The sequence below is a fragment of the Rosa rugosa genome, chromosome 3, assembly GCF_958449725.1.
Source record: "Rosa rugosa chromosome 3, drRosRugo1.1, whole genome shotgun sequence".
Classification (NCBI taxonomy): Eukaryota; Viridiplantae; Streptophyta; class Magnoliopsida; order Rosales; family Rosaceae; genus Rosa; species Rosa rugosa.
In genome coordinates this window covers 16,310,863-16,334,369 of record NC_084822.1, presented here as the reverse complement: position 1 = coordinate 16,334,369, position 23,507 = coordinate 16,310,863, and the positions used below count along the sequence as shown (strand labels likewise).

General features: G+C 38.1%; 2 protein-coding genes and 1 long non-coding RNA gene across 7 annotated transcripts; 2 read left to right on the top strand and 1 right to left on the bottom strand.

The window, feature by feature from the left end:
- The first annotated feature begins 78 nt into the window (after positions 1-78).
- LOC133741367 (uncharacterized) lies at positions 79-1,052 on the top strand. The gene is made up of 4 exons (XR_009861851.1): positions 79-212; positions 321-396; positions 482-538; positions 844-1,052. It is a non-coding gene; the product is annotated as an uncharacterized LOC133741367 (long non-coding RNA).
- A 402-nt stretch (positions 1,053-1,454) lies between these two features.
- Positions 1,455-2,978, top strand: LOC133741366 (ABC transporter G family member 37-like). 5 transcript variants are annotated; one of them, XM_062169281.1, is made up of 6 exons: positions 1,455-1,772; positions 1,821-1,874; positions 1,972-2,062; positions 2,197-2,254; positions 2,493-2,620; positions 2,732-2,978. In XM_062169281.1, exons 1-4 carry the CDS (start codon positions 1,473-1,475, stop codon positions 2,214-2,216), a joined length of 465 nt encoding a protein of 154 aa, XP_062025265.1. In that variant the 5' UTR covers positions 1,455-1,472; the 3' UTR covers positions 2,217-2,254; positions 2,493-2,620; positions 2,732-2,978. The 5 variants fall into 5 exon arrangements, 3 of the variants coding, with proteins under 3 accessions (XP_062025265.1, XP_062025264.1, XP_062025266.1); XM_062169280.1 differs by having other exon boundaries at positions 2,171-2,254; XR_009861850.1 differs by lacking the exon at positions 2,197-2,254 and having other exon boundaries at positions 1,455-1,874; positions 1,972-2,165.
- Positions 2,979-9,618: 6,640 nt separating this feature from the next.
- On the bottom strand, positions 9,619-15,129 carry LOC133738941 (uncharacterized). Its single transcript, XM_062166630.1, has 10 exons — positions 14,790-15,129; positions 13,545-14,111; positions 12,173-13,420; positions 11,740-12,064; positions 11,366-11,630; positions 11,008-11,224; positions 10,466-10,821; positions 10,242-10,385; positions 9,963-10,034; positions 9,619-9,838 (listed from the first exon to the last, which is right to left on the bottom strand). The coding sequence occupies exons 1-9, from the start codon at positions 14,901-14,903 to the stop codon at positions 9,977-9,979; spliced, it is 3,294 nt and encodes a 1,097-aa protein (XP_062022614.1). The 5' UTR covers positions 14,904-15,129; the 3' UTR covers positions 9,619-9,838; positions 9,963-9,976.
- Between the last annotated feature and the right edge of the window lie 8,378 nt (positions 15,130-23,507).

Here is a 23,507-nt window from a genome sequence, read left to right as displayed (position 1 = left end):
GGCTTGATGCCCTAAATCCAAAACGAGTCGTCCTCCGATGTCCCTTCTAGATCCCCATCACACTCTGCTCCAGTTTTCTAGGGTTTCAATTTTCAATCTCAAGAGGAAAATGTTGAAGCGGAAGGCGTCACAGAAGAAGATGTTCTCCCCATCATCTCCGGTACGAGCCCTTCAAGGCCATCACCGACCACAATCCAAGCGGTCGTCATCAGGTCTGGGAGCCCAATCTCTAGTCCAAGGTTATGATTTATATATACTGCTGATCCTCTCCGTCGATTCGGTCTGGGTCCTTAAATTGATATTCACTCTGTTTGTTTTAGGTTGACCCAAATTTCAAAAGAGGCGGAGCAGACCACACTCACCACAGTAGTGATCCATTTGAGGCTACGTCACCGAGTAGGTTTTGTTTTTATTTGATTTGATTCATTGATTAATCAGTTTTAATTGATTTAATTAAGTGAATTCTATTTTCGATGTTTAGGCTTCGTCACAAACCTACAATCTCGATGCGAATCTCTGCCTTCTTCGTCTCTATCAGGTGAGTGGTATTGTTCTATTCTCTACCGATTTACAATTTAATTGTTTCCATGAACAATTGAGTAGTGCACTAGTTGTTTGTAACTCATTAGTGGTGGGATTTCTTCTGCAATTGTGCTGGGATTTCTCTTCTGCAATTGATTATGGTGTTTTATTTTCTTCTCTTGGTGAATGATAACTCATTAGTGGTGTCTACTGGTCAATGATGGTAGAGGGGTGGGTGAAGCCCTTGATGAAACAGTGTGCATCAAGGGATTACAGAGAATGTGTATTTTACACTGAAATTTATTGACCTTTGCTTTTCAGAGTAGGAAAGGAATCAACTTCCGGTGGGAGAGAAGGAAAGGAATCAAATACAATAGATAAAGTGACTAGCGTTGGCCGGCCTTGGTTTCATGCAAATATAAATGTTTTAGTCCTAGACAGTGAAGGAGATGCTGAATATTTTACAGGTTATGACTCAGACAGTTGGGTGCAAGCCTCAAGCATACAAGCTAGAAATTCTCAGAGATATCAGTGGCATCATCAAGGTTAGAATTTACGAAAATGCGCTTGATAAAATCGGTTTTTTTTATTTGCTTGACAAGAGTTTATGGGTTGCATTTACTTACTGCCTTACTGGTCTCAATTTGTACAGGATGACTCTATTGCTTGGCCCTCCAGGCTGTGGGAAATCCACTTTATTACAGGCGCTTGCAGGGAAACCTAACCATTCTCTCAAGGTTAATCATTGCACTATTCTATTGTTTTAATAAACTAATAACAAAATTGAAAAGAAAAGCATTAATGTATACATCTGCTAGCATTACTTCTATATCAAAAATTTAGCAAGAAAATAGCAAGTTGTACAATCTCTATTTCAAGAAAAAAGAAATATGTATATGAGCTCAATCATGTATTCATAAATTTTCAGGTCCGGGGAACTGTAACCTACAATGGTTATAAGCTCAATGAGTTTGTTCCATGCACAGAAGACATCAGCTTATATAAGTCAATATGTCTTGCACATTTCTGAAATGACTGTGAGGGAAGCACTGGATTTCGCAGCACGCTGTCAGGGTATTGGAAGCAGAGCAGGTGCCCTATTTTCTTCACATCTTATGGCCATAGTCATATTCTATAAAACTAGATTTAACTTGGAAGCTGTTACAACGACATATATAATGAAAGAAGTCACCAGAAGGGAGAAGCAAGAAGGAATTGTCCCAGATTCAGATATTGATACTTATATGAAGGTATGACATTTGAGAACAGAAGTTCTAGTTCTTTTCTGAACTAAACAGGCCATTTCGGTAGAAGGGTTGAAAAAATCTCTCATGACAGACTACATAATAAAGGTATTTCTCCTAATCAACTCGAAAAATTAAAGTCCCATGCATATATACTCTGATTAACAGCAAGCTTTAATTCTACTATGTTCTGCTTCTCTTATAGATCCTTGGGCTAGACATTTGTGCTGAGACAATCGTAGGAGATCCAATGCAAAGAGGAATTTCGGGTGGCCAAAAGAAAAGACTAACAACAGGTAATGTAATTAAACTGCCTGTGAGACCTTCCTAATAAATTTACCTGCTTTACTTCTAACCATGAAATAGTTTGGATATCACCCTGCATTGACACTTGATGAGGTTAGTTTGCTGTATCCGACACGGCCAATAGTTTGTTGTCTGCAACCATGAAATACTTTGGATATCACCCTGCGTTGACACTTGATGAGGTTAGTTTGCTGTACATTTGGATTTGAGGTTGGGGATTGGTGTACTGAACGTGTTATTATAGTCTTTGCTGACTTCTAAATAAATGGGTTCATTTGATGATGTTAAGGTGATGAAATTGATTTAGTTCTCATTTTGTGCCTGATTCAATATGTACTCTTAAGAGTCTAGATCGTAGAAGAGATGGAAGTCATTATATCCCAACCATTGGGAAATTCATGGCGTAAGTCTTTATTTCAGGTCAAGGAGCGGGTACCACTAGCAAGGAACACAAAAAACATCGGCAAAGATCAAGCAAGGTCGCATGTTTCTTCAGATTGTACTCTCAAGTACATAATAGAACACCCATAACCTATATGTGAGTTCAGGTAAAAAGAAAACAATTGGGGCATTTATATTACCCGCTGCAAAGCGCGGGCTCTGTAACTAGTGACAGACTAGATTTCATTGCTCTGTTTCTGTTTGTTTTGGTTATGCAGGTAAAAGTTGGCATCAAACATAATATGAAGATATTTAAAAGGCCACAGCATGGATCACTGACCATTTATCTTTTGCAATCAACAAAGACAATTCTAATCTAGGATGCTCTCTGTTAATCTAGAATGTTTTACATTTTAGGAAGGTGATGATAAATTGTTGGTTAAATTAAGTTGTTTTTATACAGTATTGTTGTCGGCATATTAATTTACATTTTGTAATGTGATATTGCAGTTTGTTATCTCTATTTTCATCTCAATAAATTGTATAGATTTATATAGATTTTGAAATGGTATCCAAAATTTACAAGAAAAAAAAAAAATCGGTGCAAATATTACATGCTGTAAATATATCCTACAACCACATTTACGGCGTGTTTCAGATATCAATTACGGCGTGCTTTTGACATCAATTACGGCGTGCTTTCTTATTTTGAAATGAAATAAAGAATCTCTAAAATCCTTTTACGGCGCTCATTGTTGTCTTTTACGGCGTGCTTTTGAGATCAATCACGGCACGCTTTTGATATCAATTACGGCGCACATATTTGGTCATTTACGGCGCGCTTTGTATTTGAAAATTGAAATTAAGAATCTCTAAAACCCTTTTACGACGCTCTTTTATGTCTTTCACGTCGTGCTTGTATGGTCTTTTACCGCGTTTCAGAAACACGCCGTAAAAGATTTTGGTCTTTTACGGCATGTCCATTTACGGCGCATTTTTGTGTGCCTTAAAATGTCTTTTACGGCGCTCTTTGCGGGCCGTAAAAGACCATTTTTCTGGTAGTGTTATTCTAGATGCGTTTGGGCATCTAGTTATATATGTTTTCTTGCTTTTCTTAATTATAGATGCGTTTGTACATCTTATTATGTTTCATTGTTTTTCTTCCGATGCGTTTACATTGCTCCATGTACTCCTCAATTTCACTTAATATAGCTTAAAGAAAAATACTCTCTTAAATAGCTAAAGATAGAGTCTACTCAAATTCAAAGTACTTTAATCCCTAAAACTCAGAGTTTAAATTAATATTTTTTAATTTTTTGGAAAGTAATTCCTAAAGTGTTCAATAAACACAACATAATTAGAACACCAACACAAATAGTTTGTTGAGGGAGTGACACCCTCAAAATTGAGATAAACAATTGTACGTGGACTTTAAACTCTTAAAGGTCGAACAAAAAAAAAATCATGTTTAAAGTGAACAAGTACACGAAGATTTTTAACAATGTTCATGCACTCATGAGACTCTGTATAAGGTTGTTGAGTTGTTTAGTCTCCTCCTAATTGGTTGTTTTCACGTTTCAATTGCTTCCTCTCATCTCGGCTACTTATTGCTTGAGACTCATGCTTGTATGCAACTAAAATCTAGGTGAACTTGTGGGGTATGCACAATCACATTAATAAACTACAAGTGCGCATGGGTTGCTAATTTACTACAGACATGGAATGCTAATTTACTGCAGACATGGAATAAGTAATTACCAATTCTAAAATGAAGCTCATAGGTTTTTCTGTCAAAAGAAAAACTCAAACTAAAACTACATAGCAATCACCGGAAGGGTAACAGATATGCACAATAAATCAAATAATTCAGTGTGAGATATTGATGACATTCAATTAGGTGTTGAAAATCTTTGCTTGGATAAGACCTAATAAATGGGACCTAGTGTCCGGTGGTTGGTGGTTCTGGAGTAAGCCCAGTTGAAGTGCAAGAGTGGTGGTGGCTTCGCTATCCAGCTTGCGGGACGGCCTTGTTGAGGAACGACAACGGTTAGGTGGAAAGCCGGTGGCGCTGATATCACTTCACCCTCGATCGGAGTGCGGACCGTGGTCCTTTGGTAGGAATGAGTGGGTGGCGGCGAGATATGGTGTAGATGGACCCAGGTCAGATCAAATTGTTCTGATCTGGTTTGGATTGTTTGGAGTAAACCCATCGAGGGGGTGGTTTGGAGGAGCAGCGATGCTTGTAGGCATGATGGGGAGGTTGGAGGGATGGAGGCGCAGCCTACGTACGGTGGGTATGCCGCCGATGATGGGACAGCGGAGGCGTTTCATACGAGATGGTGGCTGGCTGACACATGCAGTCTGCGTTCTTGGCTTGGGTCTGAAGGTTTTTGGGTCGGGGCCTGGGCTTGGGCTTCGACTCTGGTCCCAAACTGTTTTCACTTTATTTGTTTTATGTTTTATTGCTTTTTATTTTTAGTAAGATGTGGCTTTATGCCAGCAATAAGTCACTATCTGTAGTACCCAGAAATTCGTTATTAATTTCTTATGATTTTTTGAAAATTATTAAGTTAACTGTTAGGACAATTTCGTGGGTCGCGGATGGAGTGGAAGTGTTTCGGACGAATAATTACTCAAAACGTTTTATTTTTTAGGGTTTAAGGAGTTGACTTTTTATTCGTTGAGCTTCTCCGAAAACTTCCTTCTCAAAAATCGTAGAGCGCGTCGATACGAGTTCATGGACATGCAGCAAGCGTAAATCGGAGTTCGTACGAGAAAGTTATGATCAGCGGAAGTTATTTCTATTTTTAGAAATTTTTGGTATTAATAGGAAATTTCCGGATTGGTTTGCACGAAAAACAAAAGTTTCCTTTTTCGGTAAATTCCAGAAATTTCAAGAAACCCAGACTCTCTCTACTTTCCTGTTGACCCGACCCGGACTCGGATTTAAGACCCGACTTTTCAGGCCGATTCCGGCGACTACAAAAGACGGCGTCGACCCAAATCTGTTCTTTTCCTTCTTCCGGTCCTCCCTATGGTGGTCTCTAGCTCAAATTCTCACACACGGCAGTGGATCGAGGTAGTGAAGGTGGGCGGCGGCGGACCTGGTGAGTTCTTCAAATTCTTACGTCGGCTGGACTGTAAACCGATCGCGTTTTGCTCATGGCCTTGGAGGTTTGGTCGATCAATTTTCAATGTGGAGCTGCAACTCACGATGAACAGTGTATTTTGGCTTGCAGCGGCGATTTAGGCCGATTTGGCTTGAGCTCCATGTATTAAAGTTGATCCTCGTAGTGTAAACTCCATTTTGGACAGTTGGATTGAGCTGGTATTGAGTTGGCACAGCGGCGCGTGGCGGGTCGTCCGGCCATGTTTGGGGCAGTATCTTACTTCATTATCATCTATTCGTTGATACGAGCATTTTGACATATGATTTGTAGTATTGGAGATCATTTGAGCATGTGAGGGTTTTTAGTGGTTTCGATTATTTTGGTTTTCGATCCGTGAGGATCCGACCGTTGGATCGACTTGTCGTTTTGACATATTGATCCGAAGAGTGTTTAGGAGACTTTGGGTGGTCTCCGATGATGCTTTGTCTCGATTGACGTAGTAATCGGGCTTTAGTTCCCGTGTTTCGAACTTAGATGCTTTCGTACCTCAAGAGGTATTAAGATGTGACCTTGATGTGATTAGGTACGTGACAAAGTTATCTTGGACGGTTTGTTGTGATTGTGTTAGCTCGGTTCTGTAAGAAGACGCAGCGGGATTCAGAGTTGAGTAACCTCACAATATTCATTTACGAACGAAGTTACCTTATCGTTTTAGGAGTTATTTATTTAACTACAAACTATAGTTGGTATTAATGACATTCATGAGAGAATGACAACGTGTGTGTGTGTGTGTGTGTGTGTGTGTATTTACGTGAAATATATATGTATTGGTAGTTTCGTTTTCATACAAGCAATATTTGTGAATGAGTTCATATTATTATTTTGGGGTGTGACATTTCGGGGAATCTTTTATTTTAGATTCGGGTAACATTTTGAGTCAAGTGCGACTCCCTTAATGTTTTTATCTTTGTCACGGATGGTGATCGAGATTGGGGGTCAAAGTTGGTGATCGGGATTGGTGTAACATTTTGGGTCCAGTGCGACTCGCTTAATGTTTTAGTATTTATATCGAGGATCTGAAGACTGAGATTCTGAAGATTGGGGGTCACAGATTGTGGTCGGGGGTCACGAATGTGACTAAGACATGTTATCGGGAACCACGCCTTGGCCTGGTTAGTGGTTACGATCAGTTAGAGCTCTAGTCTGTCTGCCAGGTTTTATTGTATCTTATGGAGGTAACAGTGAGTTTATTTGGGACTCATGAGTATGGGTTTTAGAAGAGAGTCTTGAGAGCATTTTTTTTTATTGTCCATGAAGGACGTGGGTTTTCATATTTAATTGTCAAGGTTTCAATTGATATGATTTTGTCACGGTGTGACACGTGTTTTCCTTATGAGTAAAGGATGGGAAATTTCAAAAGAAATCAAGCGCAAGCTGTTTGCGTGAGTTGCTTCCTTAAATGGAATGGGTGATTTTATCGTGATTTGTGTGAGTTGCTTCCTTAATTGGAATGGGTGGGTTTTCTTGTGATTGGTGTGAGTTGTTTCGACTGATGCATTTGAGTTTACTCATACAAGCTTTCATAAGCTTACCGGGTTTGTCTGTTGCAACCCGATGCACTATTCGATGGTGTAGGGGTTAATCCTGCAGGTCAAGGTAATCGTGGCTGAAGCTGAGATCTCATAGTTGCAGCCGTACGAGGTAGGAAGCTAATTTTTGGGTCTTTAATGTTGTTAAGACTTCCGTTGTAGTAAGCTCTAAGGAGCATTTACTTATTATTTTGTTATGCAACTTAATTCGTAAACTTGTGTGATGTAATATATGACTCTACGAAGCGGGTCTGTATTAACATTGTGTGTTCAGAACATTTGTATGTACTTGGTTTAAAAAGGAAAAAGTTCTCCAGGTATTTTGTATCGATGACTGAACCATTCACATCCGGTATAATTGTGAGATTATCTTGAGTTTTAATTGTTTTAAAAATCGAAGCGACACTATCACTTTATGGTAGGGCAATGTGGGCTCAGGGCCGGCTCTCAACATGTGCAACAAGTGCAACAGCACAGGGCCCCTAATTGAGAGGGCCCCAAAAAAAAAAATTTATGTGTTTTATGTATATATTAATAAATATTAAACACTATAAATAATATGAAATAGGGCCCCATAATCCTTTTTCTACATTCACAACTTCACACACCTGACACCTACCTCTCAATTTAGAGGGCCCATTTTGTTTTTCATGGTTTTATATTTAAATAAATTAATATTAAAAACTGAAGATGAAATTAGGTGCCACCGTGCCACACGACCAAACCTTATCCTCCTCTTTTTTCTGCGTTCTGTCTCTCCTCCAACTCTCCTCTCGTCAATTCTCATCGACCATTCGACCTCAGTACCTCTCTACTTAGCCTCTCATCAAAGATTCCGACTTGCTCAACAAGAACGACACCCAACCCAGACGCCTCAGCCTCATCGACGTTTCCTGCGAGGACGATTCCCTCATCGACTCCTTCGCCTCAGGTCATCTTTTCTTTCTTTCATTCTGTTAGGTTTTCCGACGAATTTGACTATCTCTTCTTGATTTCAAGCTTATTGATCTTGTTTCCTGCGATTACAGCTCGGATGAATGCTTTGATTTGTTTTTGGAAATTCAAACTCACTTGAAAGCTTGTTGCTTTAGTAATTTCCGATATCTAAATTTGGGGATCTTTTGGATACCTGGTTAGGTTTACAGTTAGATTCCCGAGTTTTGATATTAATTTTATTGAAAGAGTAATCTTGACTTTTGTTCTTGTTTGCACAGTTCAAAATTAGAACACAAAATTGTGATAAGCTAATTGATCAGTTTGCAGGTAAGAAGGCAAGGAGATGGATTTTCAAATGAATATCAATCAACACGGCTAGAATGTGTTATTTTGAGGGTTTCAGATCAAAGCATCTTTTTGTAATTATTTTTTGCTGCAAACTTTATATTTGTATTGAATATTTAGCTTCTTTTGTAGGCTAATTTAATGATATTGATCATATATTATTGGTTATTTAATTTTACATTGTGAGTTTGTACGAGTATAAATTTCATATGAGATTGAAGTTTGGAGGGCCACATCTTAAACTTTCGCACAGGGCCTCCGAAAAGTTTGAGACGGCTCTGTGTGGGCTTGGTCCTGGTATGCACACTCAGTGTGCCTTGTCTGGCCTAGCGAGGCAGTGAGCCATTTACTTGATCAAATGGAAGTAATCTCCTAGTGGCAGGATGAAAATGGAGTTTAGCTGGATTTGTTTCCGTGCGGCAACATAGTAGAAAAACTGTGCTATTTGTAATGATGCTTCTTCATGATAGAGTAATCTTTCCATTATGTCATTGCTTTGTCAAAGCAAATTGAGTAGCCAGTTGTGCACTCTTTACTAGTTGGTGCTCGCCTGGTATTATTTCAGATTGTTATCTTGATGTTTATTGTAATCTGGGGTTCAGGCTCTACGTCACCCCCCATGTATTCTGTAATTTCATTAATTAAGACTTGAGGGCAGCCGCACCAGCTTGATCTCTTTCAAAAAACACCTAATAAATCACTGTATGATTGAGGTATTGACAAGCAATCCATGTTGACGCAAACAACATGGAGACAATAAGAAGTAGGATTGTAAGCATATGAAGGGGATTCTGTTAACCAAGGGTGGTAGAGCTGCCTTTTAAGCTCAAAATTTTCTTTTAATGCTTACCCGGCCAACTTTAATTTGAAGGCCAGGGGATGGATTCTTCCTTATCAGACATGATCGCACAGAGGTTTTGAGCATCGAGTGGATTGTTCTTGATGATGTGAAGCACATTCTGTCGAGGTTTCAGAGCTGCACTAGGCAACATAATCAGCGTAAGAACAATCACGTTGCTCATGAGCTTACTCCCGCAATGCTTGCTACTTTCTGAACTGTAGATGGGTCTGTATGAATAATGGCCAAGTTTGGCAGCAAGATATAATTTATCAATATGTAATAGTGAATTGATTTGCGGAGATGTGGCCGATCAGCTGAAGTTTTTTTTAATAGAACATTGGATGTAATCCATCAAACCATACTAAACCAAAGCACTATAAAATAATGTAAGCGGTTCATATTGAACAATAATTGTTTCAAATATTGCAATATTTAAGATCACTTGAAATCAACTTTTGCCAAAATATTGGATAGCTGCAACTATTTCATATGTAATGTTTACAACATCCATATGAGGCATAATCAACATATTCCACTGCTTTTGGCCTTGCATAATGTCCTCTTCTGCAATTCAGATGTTTACATATTTCAAAGTTAGATATTTAGATATAAAAATGTTTCGTAATGAAATTAATGTTAGATTATAAAGAGAATGCTGTCCACTTTGAGAGAAGATGTGGAACTGTACCTCATCGCATTTAATTACCACCTTGGTTTTGATCCGGTGGCCTTCTTTCCACTCATGTTGGAAGCATTATTTCTGACAATAGAATTACAACGATCATTGAAATTAATCCAAGTAGAGAATCGTGTATGTCATTGCATATTCTATATATACTTCAAACAAAAAACAAAAAAAAGAACACAAGGAAGGAGCTCAACATAAATGGAAGTAACCCGAGTAATGGGTGGTAATAAATATATGTTTCAGACTATATATGCCTAATCAACATATGCATTCACACACCTCATATAAGATGCAGTTGAACTTTCAGCTGGCTCGTCCCTCAGAGCGAGACAAGATAATGGTGTTGAAAGGAACTCCAGAGGATCAGATTCACTGCAACTGCTTGAATATTCCACTGGCCATCTAATTGGAACTACATCGTCCCTATAGCAATTTATAAAGAATGGATGATATAAACCAGACAAGCATGTGCACGCATATATGAGTTCATAGTTCATACGTACCCCTCAAGACTTCTTTGTTTGCAGCGATTAACCTTATCCACTGTGTAACTCCCGAAAATGTTGTCAAGACGCTTTGTGAGATTTGGAACATCAGAATGTGGCACAATATCCCAAAATTGTATAATCTGTACATGTTGTGAATTCTCTTGGAGAATGTCCACACTCCAAATCAAGTTCAGGATCCCATCAACTCGATACTTCTCTAACAGCTGACAAGAAGTCCTACCAAAGAATTTCGCCTCATGAGATTGGCGCCAACCACTTGAAAGCTTTCTCAGTAGAGAAACCACTTCCTGACGAATCTTGGGGTCTTTAATTTTTGCAATGGAGTGGTTAAATTCATTGGCAAAGTAAACCTGTACAAATGCATATATACTAATCAAGGGTAACAATAACATCAAGGTATATACAAAAGCAAAGATTTTGAAAAAAAAATGAAAGAAAGGAAGGAAGAAAGAATATGAATTCTAGAGAATACAGGTTAAACAAAAGTATAGATCAGTACTATTGTCAGGGTTGAAAATTAATGATGAACTGTGTACCTTCCATTTTGCATTTCTGAACAGCGGAGAATCAGAATTGAATAAAACTTGAACGTTGTCAAGATCCACAAGGGCAGATCCAATAGCCTGAGACAAGTTGTTGTCCTCATCAGCATTGTAAAAACAATTGCGATTCTTGGCATCAATGATTAGATTCTTCCAGATAGAGTTACTCTTAGACAAGGTCAGTCCATTCCCCAATATCCAAAGACAGTGCCTACAAATGCAGAAACAACCAATTATGCAGACAAGCATATATATGCACTATTACATGGATGGATCTGATTCATCTAGCTGCATGCGCCATCCATCAATAATCTAGCCATAGTAATGTAACTGTAGAGTGTAGACTTAGTACCTTGCACGTGTTAGTACAACATTTGCTCTTTGATGATTTGAAAGGAAACCAATTGATCCATTCCCATTACATCTAACAGTGGAGATGATTATCACATCCTCTTCACCACCTTGGAATCCATCAACAGACCGAACACTTAGAGAGAAGCCAGTTCCAGCTAAATGATCTGTACTGTATTCTCTGATTCTCTCTTCAATTGCATTGACTTGGGCTTTGTAAGGTGATATTACCCCAATACTAACCTTCTTCTTTGTTCGAGTGAATTCTGTGGTGCGAACACAAAATTAAGAAAACTAAGTAAGGGAACTGAAAAATCGTATATCTATCCAAAAAGAACCCAAAAAGATAACCAGACACATCTTAAAACAGCTAACCTTTGAAAAGGCTAAGAACTATCTGATAGACAACAGCAACCTCAACCATATTTTTCGAACTGTGTCCACGATCAAATTCTTCTTTTCCATCAGCTATATTTATGAAGGAGTAAGATCCAAACATTTTTCCCTCAAGGAAGCATTTCTCATAGCTTCTTTCATTGACATTTGGACCATCTAATATCTGATTATTGTAAAACTCCTTCTTCGGAAATAAGCTGATTGATGGATGCATTCGATACTGGACATTGAGAAGGTGCTTTTCATGTCGCAATAGGACTAGTCTCTCGAACAAGCTTCTTCCAAAACCAGCATTCTCAGCAATCTAATGGACAAGTCAATATGTGTCTATTTATTAAGATGTTAAGACTATATACATAAAAAGATTCTGCAAATTTGAGAAAGTAAATAGCAGGAAGGACAAAATGGAAACCTTGCTTTTAACCACAGCAGGAAGTTGCCTCTCATCTCCTATGAGTATAGCATGTCGAAGACCAGGTAGTTGTAAAGGGATTGCTGATTCACATTCTTTAAGCTGAGCAGCTTCGTCAATGACTAAAAGTTCCAGTGGTTTGCTTCCTTCCATGTGCAATTTTGCAGAGCTTGATGCAGTACAAAATATTAAGCAAGCATTTTCCAAACACAATTTCCTTATTGTCTGACCATCATAGTTAGAAGTTGGACAAGAAAATGCACGAAGTGACCTCAGTATATGAACACAACTGTTCAGGACCAATTGAAACCTTTCACTAGCAATGCCAACCCCCTGACACACTAAAGATTTAATTGACTCGAGCAAATTAATAGCTTTAATCATGTCCTTCACCACCTTTAATGAAATGCAAGAAGTTGGCAAGTGAGTGTACAAATTTACCATACACAGCTTCAGATTCTTACCAATGAAATTCTGTTTCTCCTTCACAAACTCCTCAAATGTCAAAAAACCATTGTGATCATCACTGGATGAGTTCCTATTATCACTGTCTTTACCATCATCATTGTACTTTTCGCTTCTGTTTTTCAAATACAGTGAGTACTGTCTCTCCTGCACAAACTGCTCAAACGTCAAAATATCATTTTCATCATCACTTGCTGAGCTCCTTTCACCTGAATCTTCATGTTTATAATTGCATCTTTTCCTTCTTGATTGCAAATACAATGAGTATTGTTTGTTTGGATCCTCAAGCAATTCTATCATTGACTCTAGCCAATGTTTCCAACCGGACGATGGGGCAAAACATTCGGACAGAATATCAGCACGATGATCAAGAAATATCTCAAGAAGGTCATCAAAATTATCAATCTTCAATCTCCTCCTATTCCCAAATAGAATTATATCTCCAAGTCCATACTTGCCATAATCCAATGACTGGTTAACCAACCTCAGGAGCCGTGTTGTCACTTCAACGATGGCAATATTGGTGGGAGTGCACGTCAGTGTTCTGCACTTTAACTGCAATAGAGCAAATAGTGACAGACCAATTGTCTTTGTTTTTCCAGTCCCTGGAGGACCCCATATTAGCTTGACCGTATTCTGGTGATGGCACTTACTCAAACTGATACAGTTCAAAACTGCAGCCTCTTGGGAATCATTTAGATCAGAACACATTGTGGGCCATCTAGTAGAAAGCTCAGGGTAGCCGTTATAATTGGAAAAACAAATTGTGCAAGAATTCTGACCCTGAGAAACAAACATAAAGTAGTATTAACATTGAGAATACAACATGCATGTGCTGATCTGAAACATGAAGTTAGGTAATTGAGGTTCATGATGTTAAAGTACAGATAAAAGTTCAGAAGAATACATGTGATGAATTTGGTGGTTGAACTTCCAGAACCTTCTTAAACAGATTTGTGTTTGAGCTTAATTCTGAGTTCAGAGCTTTCCATACACGTACGTTTGTTGTCATGTTCATGAGGTAAACAGCAAAAAGTGTATCACTCTTGCTCTTAATCTTTTTGTTTCCTGACTCTCCTCCTCCATTGATAGACTTTGATGCGAGTATCAGATGTTTATCAGAACTTCCGTGTTGTGATCCAATAACATAAGCAATAAGATAAGAATTTCTGGATCTATTCAAATCATCAATATATTTTGGTCTCACATTTGTCAAGGCAATGACATCACCAACATCAGGCTCATATGCTCCTACATAATCTTCTCGTCTCCTCTTATATGTAATTTGGTAAAACAAGTCTTTGGGTGGTTTATGATCCTTGGAAGTTTCAACTGTAAGAATTTCACAAGTTGGTGCCCGCGACAGGGACATCATGCTAGAGCGTAATTCATCATGTGTTTCCTCAAGAAGTGAAGGAACAAATGCTTTCATGTAACTCGTTACCGTCAAGAACGTCTCAGGAATCGTAGTTACCTGCAAGTCACTCATAAACATTATGTAATGTCAAATGCAGATAAGTACGTAGTTATTGTTAACACTTGTCTTTTGTTTTTTGGTGGATCAACAATAGCTTGGTAAGTTGTTATAAAAGAAAATGTGCACAAACCAAACGTATAAAGATACAAATTAACAATCATAGAAAGACATAAGCTAAATAAGGATTCCCCTATCACTGTAAAATCTGCAATCTAGCTACCACAGGCTGGGATATTGGCGGATTGAGTGGAATCAAAATTTACTAATGCAACATAATGGTTAGGTGGTGAGAAACACTTGAGAATTTCAAGAGTTGAGTTGAAGATTTCAAATTTTCAATGTAACTTCCTCTTTCTTTTTTCAATGACAGACACAAACATTTTAAGTACAAGATACTCCATTAATTGGTAACAAGGATATGCAATAAACATCTTAAACCTGCCGATAAGAATATTAAGATTGAGAAAACACTTCACAAATGACAACACATCTAAACTTATACATAACATAAACTGAAAGCATATGTTCATCAAGCAAGAAATTTAATCGTATCCCACAATCATATCTTTTGATCATTTACCAAAAACCTATGAAGGAAACCCACTGGAAGGAAATGAAACGAAATGAAAACTGACAACAATGGGCTAGCTGTACTAATCACATAAGAGGGCAAACCTGGTTTTTGTAATGATCTTTATTGAGAACATCTCTAATAGACCAAGAGAAGACCGAATCAATCAAGCTCCTACCTCCAACTTCTTTCTTCGGCTTACTACTATCCTTGTCCATTATCTAAATAATTCCTATGTACTATACTGTTTCTTCCTTCTGCGTGCTATCAATTTGTTCTAGCTAGTTCAGCTCGATCCATCTACCTAGAATTTATATCTTTGATTATTGCTTAGCCTTGAAGGAGAGGATCGTTTTGTTTACAGTGAATCGAAAGATAAAGAGCGAAAGAGAATCAGAGACCTTCCCGCTTCCCCACTAGCTGACATTTTACTTAGGCTTGAAGAGCTTCTTTGCTATTGGCAACGTACATGTACCGTTTTCCAAGGACCAAACAGCAAAAGGATCTAGATATAGTGTCTTCCTGGCTTCCTTTATACATAACAAGAAGAAATAATGGCAGTCCATAATACTAGTTACCGCTTCGATTTCCAGTCCACGTTGTAAATCGAGTTCATAAAAATTATAAATTGCATCAAAGGAAAAAGGAGCTAATTAATCTAAGAAATTTATTGAAAGTGAGAGAAAGAGAGACCAACAGTCGATGACGTGTAGTTTTATTTGGTTCATAATGGTCACTTTCTAAATGAATCTAGAGTTACTAATTATTTATATAACATTGCGCGCATCCCAAAAATGCTAATTGCTATAGGTGTGCAACATTTTGCAACCAAATTAGCGGGTCCATGTTATAGGATTATACTTCGATCTCCACTAATTGGATGACATGTGTCCTTCTAAGCCAATTAAGCCTTCCTCACGCGCTCGATCTCGGTGCGGTGCCAGTCGCGATGTTGAGCAGCACGACGACGAACCCGTTTGTGGCACTGTGCTTCAAAATCCATTCTCCCAGGTGACGGCATCGACCTCAATGGAGGTGGAGGAACCGTAGTCCTGCTGTGAAGCAGGGAATAGAAATCTGAAGGAGGATTTGCCGTTGTCGGAGAAGTCCCGTTTCCGGAGACAAGTATGGAGGGATCTCGATCTGTGGCGTAGGCTTTGATTGAGAAGGTGGGGAAGGCGGTGGTGGTGACTGGAAACCGACGATGAGGAGTAGAGAAGGGGTTGAGGAGGAGGAATGAGGTTTTTTTTTTTTTTTTTTTTGGCAAAGGGAGGAGGAATGAGGTTTGGGGATGGTCAAGTTGGTCGCCGATAGAGACTGGAGAAGAGGGAGACAGAGTACAGGAAGAGGAAGGAGGAGAACAGAAAGAGAGGCAAAAAAAAAAAAACAAAGACACGAGTTGGATCGTGAGTGTGACACGCAGGGGTTGGTTAGGAAGGGCTGCCCAGCCCTGATCAGCCAAGTATTGTCCCATGTTATATTAGGGTGGTAATGGTAATGACCATTGCAGTTGCTGGAAAGTAATGGTATATCATGTGTTTCAAAATTACTTTAGAAAAGGAGTTGCGCTTGGTATCTGTTGGAGAGAAAAGATCTCATATTAGAAATGTAATAAAAAAATATATATATAATTTGTAAATGGGTCGAGCACACCCAATTGTATCGAGGTCTTGTGTGATTAAAACCCAATACATGTCCTGTGGTTAAGTTGGGATAGTATCGTTACAATGGTAGGCCATGGGCCACGCTTGTCACTATTTAACATGGTATAACAGCGGGCCTCTTTCCAATTACGTTTCTAATTGTCATGGGCCCGAGTTCGGGTTCCTTATATTGTCATCAGAAAATTTCGATTAGATTATTACCAAGTCCGATGTGGGCCTCGGATTGTTGTATTAACCAAGATGGCGATATGAGACTTGCATCCCAATTTTTTAATGTGAAAATTGGATTTGTTAATTGGTTTAGACATAGAGTTAGGTTTAGTTTACACGTTGAGGGAACGTGTTGGAGAATAAATATCTCATATTAGAAAAAGTGGCAAAATATAATATAACTTATAAGTGGGTGAATCACACCCAATTGTGTACCAAGGCATTTTGTAATTTAAACCTAGCACCTGGTTAAGTTGGAATTGTATCGGTACAATAGCAGGTCACGACCACGCTTATCACTGTTTAATAGTATCACCTTTTGCAATCGGCATTTTCGGGGATAGAAAGTGAATTTTTAGACAGAGAGTGAAATCCACACTTCCTATTTTACAATCCACAATCCTCGTTTCTTGTTTTAGCATTTTAAATTTGTCTTTGTATAAAATTTCAATTAAAAGAAAAAAGAATTGAGTGTGGATTGCAAATTAAGTAGTGTGAATTTCATTCTCTTTTTTTATATTAATTTTTCTTTGTAAGATCTTTTGCTTTAGTTGTGTTCTAGGTTCATTAATGGATGGGTCAGACTAACTCCAATATGGGTCAAATTATATGGGCTGCTATCTTTTGTGAGTACGTTATTAGACTTTCGGATTATATTTCATTTAGTTTGCTTGAGGACAAGCAAAGTTCAAGTGTGGGGGTGTGATTATACGCATTTATATGCGTATAATTATATCTAAAACACTAGAATAAGCTAATCCTCAAGTCAATTACTATGTAGTTAATCCATTTTTGTTATTTTGTAGAAAATAAGCGGAATTGTGTAGAAACGAGACAAAATTGTGCGAAATTGGAGCAAATTGGAGTTTCCGACAAAAGGACGAAATTGTCAATGCGGGTCAACCTTGGTTAACGCCATCAAGAGAGTGGAATCCAATTGTCTCCGATAACATATGTGGAAGTGCATTGAGAAGAGAGAAAAAGAAAGCAAAAAGAAGAAAGAGGAAAAGAAAAGAAAAAGCAAAAGAAAAATATATATTATATAAATAATAATAATCTGATCTTGATGACGTCATGTCATGAGTGACATCTTCCCCTCAATCCCACGTGCATGTCCTTCACCTTTATTTTTTTCTTTATCATTTTATTTTATTTCTTTTTTCCTCTCTTCCTATAACATTTTGCCATGTGTTCCAATCCCTCTCTCTTCTTCCAACCCTATGCCACCGAGAACCCAACCTTTAATTCCAATTATTCCTCTTCCTCTCCACAACAGTAGCCGCACCACCACAAAAACAGAGGCAGCCTTTGGGCTGCTCTCTTTCCCTTCCTTCTCCATTGTTTTTTCTTTCTCACCAAGATCCACACTTCCTCACCAAAATTCTTTCTTCTCACCAAGATGCATACCTCCTCACTAAGATCCACCTCACCAAAATCCATCTTCTCATCAATTTCACAAGATTCAAAGGGGAAGCACTTAAAGCATAAGGGGTTTAATCACCACTTGGGTAAAATGGAGAAATTATAATTCCAAAACTTATTATGTTTGCTTTTTAGCATTTGTAACTTGTCTTGGTTGTTCTCCCTCTTCTATACCTTTTCCTCTTTTATTTATATGAAATTGATGGAATTGATGATGTAGATATTTATGGGTAGTGAGTAGAAATTTTGTTGGGGGTTAGGGTTGTGTGCCCTAACCCAAATTTGATGTAATGGATGCTTAATTTAATTTATATATGGAATTTGTTAATTAGTGGATGCTTGTGTTTTGTGATAATTGATTAAAATACATGCTTAGGAACTGCCAACTCTTGGGTATGTGTTTTAATAAATCTAGATTAAAATTCAGGGGATGACATCCTTAGATTTTAGAGCTAGAACCCCGATTTAATATTTGTGGGAAGTACAAGCATGGTTCACTACATGATTAGCTTGATCGCAATTATGGTAACATTGGTTGCCTAATTCCTCGAACTCTAGGCCTCTTGATGTGAATTAGTGACCCTTGAACCGGCTCTAATTCATGTCAAGTGAGTTCCTACGGCCCTTGAACCGGAGTAGGAATACCATGAAAGGGAATTTCGGCCCTTGAGCCTTGAAAAGCCTTGGGTACAGCTTCTACCATCTCTAATAAATTGCACGTAAATCAAATTAGCATCGAGAGCATTGAATTAGGGTTAGGATTCATCCCTAACTACCAATCCCATATCTATATTCATTTTTTAATACTTTTCTTTCCCTTATTTAATTTAGTTGTTAATTAAAGTCTCCATTTAAATTCTTTCACTTTAGTTATTATAAATGCAAATTACATTTTCGGTGACTTTCTACTTCATTGTAAATAATCATCACTGGGCTCATAGCTTTGATTAGGCTTCGGTGCAAACCAAAGCCGAGCATTGCTAAGTTTGGTGCCTTAGAGTAGCATTTTTATTTATTTTCTTGTTCTTTTTCTTTTGTTTGCTAAGTGTCTTTATTTCCGATTATCCAAGGATTGTGGGTTAGCCACTAATCCCCGTGGTACGATAACTTTGGGCATAATATTTCCCTATCTTCACAACGATACGTACGTTTGCATAAATGTGTATCAAGTCAATGGTGCCGTTGCCAGAGATTAGGGTTTAATAGCCTTAATCCCTTGGTAAATCGGTTCTAGGTCACTTTGGCATATTTTTGTATCTTTAGTATTAAAAAAAAAATTGTTATTCTAATTAGTTGTTATGTTTTGTGTGCTTCGTTTTCTATTTTCTTTTTAATTGTTGGTTACTAATCTCACTCTTGGGAATCCATAGGTACTTATTTTTATTATTACTTTGAGCTATGGATCGATGGGGCTATGGATGGGATGATCCTAGGGGATATGAGCAACAAAGTTATAATGGTGAAGGTTATCAAGATTGGAATCCCTATATCGAGAGTCCAATGCCTTGTTACAACCAACCTTGTGCCTTGTGTAATTCTCTGTGGCATTCACCTTTTGAATGCTCTTTGAGATTTGAGTACCCGGATTTTATGCAAGAGTATGAGTACAAGATGGGGGTGTATCAAGAGACATTTGTACCCGAAGCATATCCACAAGAGCAAGCTTTTGAGCCTAGGAAGCCATCACTTGAAGAACAACTAACTCAATTGGAAGCCTCCAATGCTCAATTGCAAGCCACCCAAGCTCAATGTCTAGCCTCCCAAGCCCGATTGCATGCTAAATTGCAAGCCTTCAATGCTCAATTACAAGCTTCTCAAGAAATGACTTCACATTCCAATGAGCAACTTGAGCCTAGTCTTGCACAAGAGCCATCATTCACCATTTGTCATGAGCAAGATTCTTTCTTTGATCAAGTGGAGCCTAATTCAAGAGAAGGAGTATATTTTGAGCATCATGAGCGAGAGTTGTCTCTTCAAGATCGAGAGGGTGATGTTCATGTACTTGAAAGTGTGCTTGGTTATGGAAAATTTGAAGCAAGTGGGTTGAGAGACTATACTTCGGAGAAACCGGTGCAATATTGGAAATCTAATCTTCACAATGAAGAAGAGAAATATGAAGATGATTCCGAAGCAAAGGATAGCTTGTTTAGTAAGGAGGATGTGGAGCTTGAAGACTTACACCATGATCCCTTAATTGTTGAGGCCGATATTCCCAAGGAGGAAGAAAGTCCTTCAATACCTTGTGATGATTAAGAAATTGAAGAGCCAAGGACTTTCTCTCCTCCCACATCCACGAAGATCCATCATGAGCTCCCCAAGGTAGAGAGTAGAACGTTGAGCACTTATGTACTCAATGAGAAGATTGAGCTTAAGGTACTTTTACCTCTCAATCCACCGTTTAGTGACCGATGTTTCTACAATGAGGCGATAGATTGGAAAGGAAGTGGAGCACTTGCACTCAACATTTACCATCACTCTCAAGAGCTTCTACAACCTATTGTTCCTAAGAGCATTATTTCTACACCACTTGAGAAGGAGAATGCAAGGTTGGCTTCTAGAAGAAAAATTGACAAGAGGAGGAAGATTAAGAAGCTGCACTTTTGGTCACCTATTGGAATATTCATGGATACCTCTTGGTCTTGCCTCTATGACATGTCAAGGAGTCCCTTAGCCCCAAACAATAGGGTGGTCGCACTTGAGAAGTATCCACCTTGACAAAGTTCACATTTTATGAACCGGCAATGAAGTCCTTAAACAAATCGCTCGCTAAGGAGGCAACCCTAGCACATCATCGGTACTATTTCTTTCTTTCGTAGTTTAATTTTGTTGTGAATAAAGCTTTTGAGGCATTTTGGGAGGATGGAGGTGTTCGAAGTTGGAAGTGTGAAGAAAGCATGAATATAGCAGTGGGCAGTTTCTGTTCAGAAATTTCAGTTGAATTTGGGTGACAATATTTTTCAATTTACATGTTAGATTGAGCTGAAATTTTCTGGAGATATTCTACTGTGTGTCTGATATCTTGTGCAAAAAATTGAGCCATTCTGAGTCTCTGAAACTTCAGTTATTTAGGGGTCAATGCCTGAAGGTCAAAACAGAAACAGCTTCTGTACAGTGACTTTGGGAAGCTACATCTTCTACATCCCAAGCAATTTGGAGCTAAAATTTTTTCAGAAATGTGTCTTCACATGTCCTCTATATACAGGAGAAACAGTTTTTGATTTAAACCTTCGTAACTTCAAATTTAATGTTCCAAGTGACAGAGGTCAGAAACAAGGCACAGCAGAAACTGCAGAACACAATAGTGAGTTTGGAGGCCAACGATTTTTGACTCATAACTGATTTTTCAGTGAAATTTTAGTATAAGGTATCTCGATGAGTTTTCTTTCATTTTCAGTTGGTCTCACTCTCTTTGCACCTCTGGAGCTTTAGATATTGCTGTTTTGGTGACTGAGGGTCAGCAGAAGACTCCATGACAGATTGGTAACTTTGACCAGTGTTGGTTTTCATCTCAGTTAGAGATAGGTGGTTCACTTTATATTGATAGAAATATCTCTGAGTCTACTTTCCAATTCAAGTGCTATCACTTAATTATCTCTTTCTGAGTTTGAGATATGGGCATTTGAATACAGAGAGGTCATTACTGAAAGTTTTCTGCACTCACTAGTTTTGTTCACTCGGGTTGGTTGGACTTCTTTGCACTTCATTTCATCTTTGGAGGATAATCTATGGGCAGTTTTGGGTGTGTTGGAGGTGTCAAGGCCTATGATCTTAAGGGAGGACTTTGCCTTCACTCTTTGATGAGCTATTTTCGACGCATTGCTCTTTGGACACTACATTTCTCAATGGAGTCGATCTTTCATGAGCACCTGGAGCTAGCTTGGAGCATACATTAAGAAAGTCAAGGCCTTGTGCCTTGAGGTTGGTGTCTTATTTTAGTCTTCTCCGAAGATCATGAGCAGTGGAAGGTCGACAAAGGGGTTTTCCTTAACTTTTCTCCGCATTTAGATATTTATTTTCATACTTAATTCTTGTGCCTTCCCCCGGACTTCACTCTCATGCCTAAATCCAACATGGATTTAGCTTTCGAGCTCGCTTGACAACATTGAGGAAAATGTTGGTTTTAAGTGTGGGGGTGAGGAATCGGACGCCCTAAAAAAAATTTCCATTTTTAGATTAGCTTTTTGTACTTAGATTTTAGTGGTTAATGCCTTTTCCAACCCTAGTGACGAGACTTGGACTTAACTTGTTATGATTGTGGATAGATTGAGCATGATCTAAGACTTTGAATTTGTTTTGTGATTAAGTGTATATGTGATCTATGCTTGACTATATGTGTGCACATAGCCTATGGTTAAGTTGGTTCATCATAACTAGAGAAGCATATAGATGATTTGATTGACTTGCATGCCCTTATTTGTAAGTTTTTGTCCCTATATCTATAGTGTATGCATCGTTCATTCACTTATTCTTTCATGTGTGTACAATTTCATGACATTGCGTATCTAGAACTTGCTTGAGATCTCTCGAGGCTACTTTTAGCTTACGACGGGATAGAAAGGATTGAGGTATTTTAGGTTAATACCACCATGACCAAAGAAGCATGTGCCCAAAAAAAATATTTACCACTAGATTGCCACTTTGAGCCTATTTATACATTTAGCCTTTTTATTCATTTGCACCACAAATTCCTACTTAGCCTATACACTTTTATCCTACCCTTCCATGGTAGTTGGTGAAGCGATTCGAGAGAATGACTTTATGTTTGAGTGCTTCAAAAGAAAAGAGAAAAGTCAAAAGTGTGAGGTTACAAAAGAATAAGTGTGGGGGTGAGTGATTTTTGTATAGAAAAGAAAGTTTCGAAAGAGTCCAAAATATATATATATATATATATATATATATATATATATATATATATATATATATATATATATATATATATATATACAGAAGAAGAAAAAAATAGAAAAAGAAAAAGGTGATTGAAAAAAAAAAATAGGTGTTAAAAAAAAAATAATAATAGCTAGTATTATTTTTGTTTATGGTATAGTATAGTGTGGGTTGTACATTGGGCTTTAAAGTGAGTGACTTAGCATTCGAAAGCAAAAGTCATATATCTCTACAAGAGAGAGTTGTTTCATGGGCTTCTATGGACTTTGTATTTCCTTATCCTTCATTTCTATTAGCCACTTGCCCTTAGCCCCCTTACAACCAAATAAAAGACCTCTTGATCTAGAATGTTGTGGGCTACCTAGCAGAGATGAGATCAAAGAGCAAGCATATGGCGACGTGTGCTGTGAAATTGCTTTTGAGTGAAACACATATAGCCTCTAAACACTTGAGCAGTAATATTTAGTGAACCTATGTGAGTTTAGTGGGTTATATCGGGTCTTCTATATGCCTATTTGATTGTGGTGGATTGATTTGACACAAGGTCAACACATGCATATACTTGAGCATTTCTCACATGTGCTTCTTAATTGCCTCACAAATTCAAAAGTCCTATGTTACGCTTTATCAACTTTATGG

Excerpts from the sequence above, each read along its gene's own strand:
- LOC133741366 (XM_062169280.1), top strand. The coding sequence starts at position 1,473 with ATGGTTATAAGCTCAATGAGTTTGTTCCATGCACAGAAGACATCAGCT. Across the intron at positions 1,773-1,820 it reads ATATTGATACTTATATGAAG|GCCATTTCGGTAGAAGGGTT; the intron begins GTATGACATTTG and ends TGAACTAAACAG. Across the intron at positions 2,063-2,170 it reads AAAGAAAAGACTAACAACAG|TTTGCTGTATCCGACACGGC; the intron begins GTAATGTAATTA and ends TGATGAGGTTAG.
- LOC133738941 (XM_062166630.1), bottom strand. The coding sequence starts at position 14,903 with ATGGACAAGGATAGTAGTAAGCCGAAGAAAGAAGTTGGAGGTAGGAGC. Across the intron at positions 12,065-12,172 it reads CTGCTGTGGTTAAAAGCAAG|ATTGCTGAGAATGCTGGTTT; the intron begins GTTTCCATTTTG and ends CTTGTCCATTAG. Across the intron at positions 10,386-10,465 it reads AAACAAAGAAGTCTTGAGGG|GGACGATGTAGTTCCAATTA; the intron begins GTACGTATGAAC and ends AAATTGCTATAG.